The sequence below is a fragment of the Sinocyclocheilus anshuiensis genome, unplaced genomic scaffold, assembly GCF_001515605.1.
Source record: "Sinocyclocheilus anshuiensis isolate Anshui unplaced genomic scaffold, SAMN03320099.WGS_v1.1 scaffold1803, whole genome shotgun sequence".
Classification (NCBI taxonomy): domain Eukaryota; kingdom Metazoa; phylum Chordata; class Actinopteri; order Cypriniformes; family Cyprinidae; genus Sinocyclocheilus; species Sinocyclocheilus anshuiensis.
In genome coordinates, this window is record NW_015548301.1 from 325567 (window position 1) to 328426 (window position 2860).

The 2860-nt window shown below is 39.6% G+C and overlaps 1 protein-coding gene across 1 annotated transcript in view; it reads left to right on the forward strand.

Annotated features, from left to right (window-relative positions):
* LOC107656133 (E3 ubiquitin-protein ligase HECW1-like) overlaps window positions 1-2860 on the forward strand; it is a 43225-nt gene that overhangs the window by 11790 nt on the left and 28575 nt on the right. Inside the window, exons 2-3 of the mRNA XM_016443849.1 lie at window positions 504-834; window positions 1522-1629. Coding sequence (XP_016299335.1) covers window positions 504-834; window positions 1522-1629 — 439 coding nt within the window. The remainder of the gene's footprint in view (window positions 1-503; window positions 835-1521; window positions 1630-2860) is intronic.

Consider the following 2860-nt stretch of genomic DNA (forward strand, 5'->3'; position numbering starts at 1 on the left):
GTTAATCGACGTGTGACAACACCGGTAATACCGGTATCACCGTTGGGGTGGGTGGGTGAGGGGGGTGTTATTTCGTTTGAGTTTCCCTCTTTTCTTCGCTTTCAAATGAAAGTGCCGTGAGCATTTTACTTTCACTTTCAAATTAGCAGAAATTGAATTGCCGCAATTCAGCATCAAGCAATTGTTCATTTGAGTTTTCCCTCTTTTCCTCGGATTTCTTGGCTTTCAAATAGCTAGAAAAAGCGCCGTGCGCGTTTTACTTTCACTTTCAAATTAGCGGCAATTCTGCTTTGACTCAATTCAAGCAACAACAACGTCAAACTCAGAACTTTTATTAACAAAACGAATAAAAATACTCCATATATGGGACATATATAACCCCCCAGGACACGATTGTTCTTTTGATGGTTGGATTTGCACACCATATGTTCCAAAAGAGCATTTGCGTATAGTAATGGAGGGATTCATCATGTTTTACTCTTCCTTCTTGTTTTTTTTCTCAGAACTTGTATCAGAACAGGTTTCTCGGGCTTGCAGCTATGGCCTCTCCATCTCGCGCATCTCAGGGCAGGCGGCGATGTAAGGACCCGATTCGGCACAGTTTCAACCCTGAGCAGTTCCCCAATGTGGACTTCCAGAACGGCATACCGGAGGAGCTGGCGGCGGCCGTGCTGCGCTCCACCAGCGACACCGACCTCGTGACCTCTCACTGCCGCTCCACCCTCACCGTCAGCACCTCCAGCTACACCATCGGCCAGACGCAGGACATCACCCTCAGCTGGGACATCAAGGAGGAAGTGGACGCGGGTGACTGGATTGGCATGTACCTCATTGGTGAGCGTGTTTCTGTTTGGTTGTGTTTTATGATTCTTGAGTTTGGGGTCGGTAAGATTTTTAAAATGTTTTTGAAAGTAGTCTCTCACCAAGGCTGCATTTACAATATTACTGTTTTTACTGTTCTAATCGGTTACACTTTACTTGAAGGGGTGTGCATAAGACTGACATGACACCTTCATAATCATGACATGACACCTACATAATCATGACATGACACGTCATGAATATGAAGGTTTTTTATGCATGTTTATGACAACTGTCATTAAGTGTAATTCGCTCAGTTAATTTTATTTAAACGTGATATTTGCATTATATATAATGTAATTGTATTTCAGATCGACAGGGAAAAATAAAAAAAATAAAGTAGCTCTGCAGCACAGAAAAATAGTACCAGGTTGTCCGTCAACTGAAGACCACACACTTCTGCTGTAGACAGCTCTGTGGATTACAATAGTAGCAATATAGATGTTTCACGTGTGTCTGGTGTCATAAAGGTTCTCAGATGGCCTTTAAAGGCTGTTAAATGCTCTTTGTCTTGAATTTGAGCCTTAAAGTGTATGTGTCTTTTAAAGAGTCAAAAGCTTTCTCGTTTTTTAAAGCTGTCATGAATGAATAATCAAAGATGTGATTCTCTGTACGACATAAAGAATAAGATAAGAGGCTTTTCTCTTCTATTTCTCGTAGATGAGGTTCTGTCAGAGAACTTTCTGGACTACAAAAACAGAGGTGTGAACGGCTCCCACAAAGGTCAGATCGTCTGGAAGATCGAGGCCAGCTCCTACTTCGTAGAACGTATGTGCATTTTTGTAAAGCATGCTTGTTAAATGATACAGCATTACAGCCACTTATTTCCCACACACAGGATGCCATTAGAGCTGCTTAAGGTTGTTTGTGACTTTGTATGGCTGCTAAGGTAACAAACACCCCAAAGCAAACACTTCCATGCTAACTATTTGTTTGATGATGTTTTAGATAAGAGGTGTGAAGGGAAATTCACTCAGGTGTGACAGTCTACTAGCACGTGGAAAAACACTTCTCATATCTCATGAAAACATTCCTGTGTGCTTGTGTTAATATAAAGCTGTTTGAAGGTTATATCAGGCTACGCTGTTTTTGCTTGACAGTCCAGAAAGCACACTGCAAGGCCATATGGCTCATACGCTGCTGCTTTTTTCTCATTTCTTTTTGGCACTTTTAGTGTTGAGAGAAAACGGCATCCCAAGGGCCGTGGGCCAGTGGACAGAGGCCACCTCTTTGATATAATGGTGCCTACATACAGACTCACATCGCCCACTAGAGCACAATGGTTTGGCCGAACATGTCAGCAAAATCAGCTCTCTTTCATTTACTATGTTAAATTATGTTTGCATTTTAATATTTCTTATAGGCTAATTAAATTTTAATTTTAAAAGCATGTAAACATAGAAATCATAAAATGTTAGCAATTTATTGAATCTTTTACAATGTAATCAAATGAAAAAAGCCTTATAAATAGTAATACATGTCTGTCATAATTTCTTTCAAGTATTTATTTTGGCAGTGTGTAGTGAAAAATTTATTTAAAGGGGATGTCAAATGCTATTTCATACATTCTGACTTATTTACACTGTTAAAAGAGTTGGATTCTCATGCAAAACATGGCCAAAGTTTAAAAAAATTAGTTGGACGTATGATGGGGTATTTCTAAAGATTTTTTTTGGCATTTTAGATAGGACAGTGTAATGACAGGAAGCGAAGTGGGAGAGAGAGTGGGGGCAGGATCAGGAAAGGTCCACAAGCCGGGATTTGAACTCGGGCCATCCATAGCACAACGAAGCTTTATGTTGGCGCGTTAGCTTTCACTAGCTTTCTATATTCTTTTTCTATTCTGTCTCCTTGTTTTCTTTGTATGTGTGTGTGTATATACATATATACATATGCACACACACACACACACACACACACACACATATATATATATATATATATATATATATATATATATGTGTGTGTGTGTGTGTGTTGTACATAATTATTTATTTTA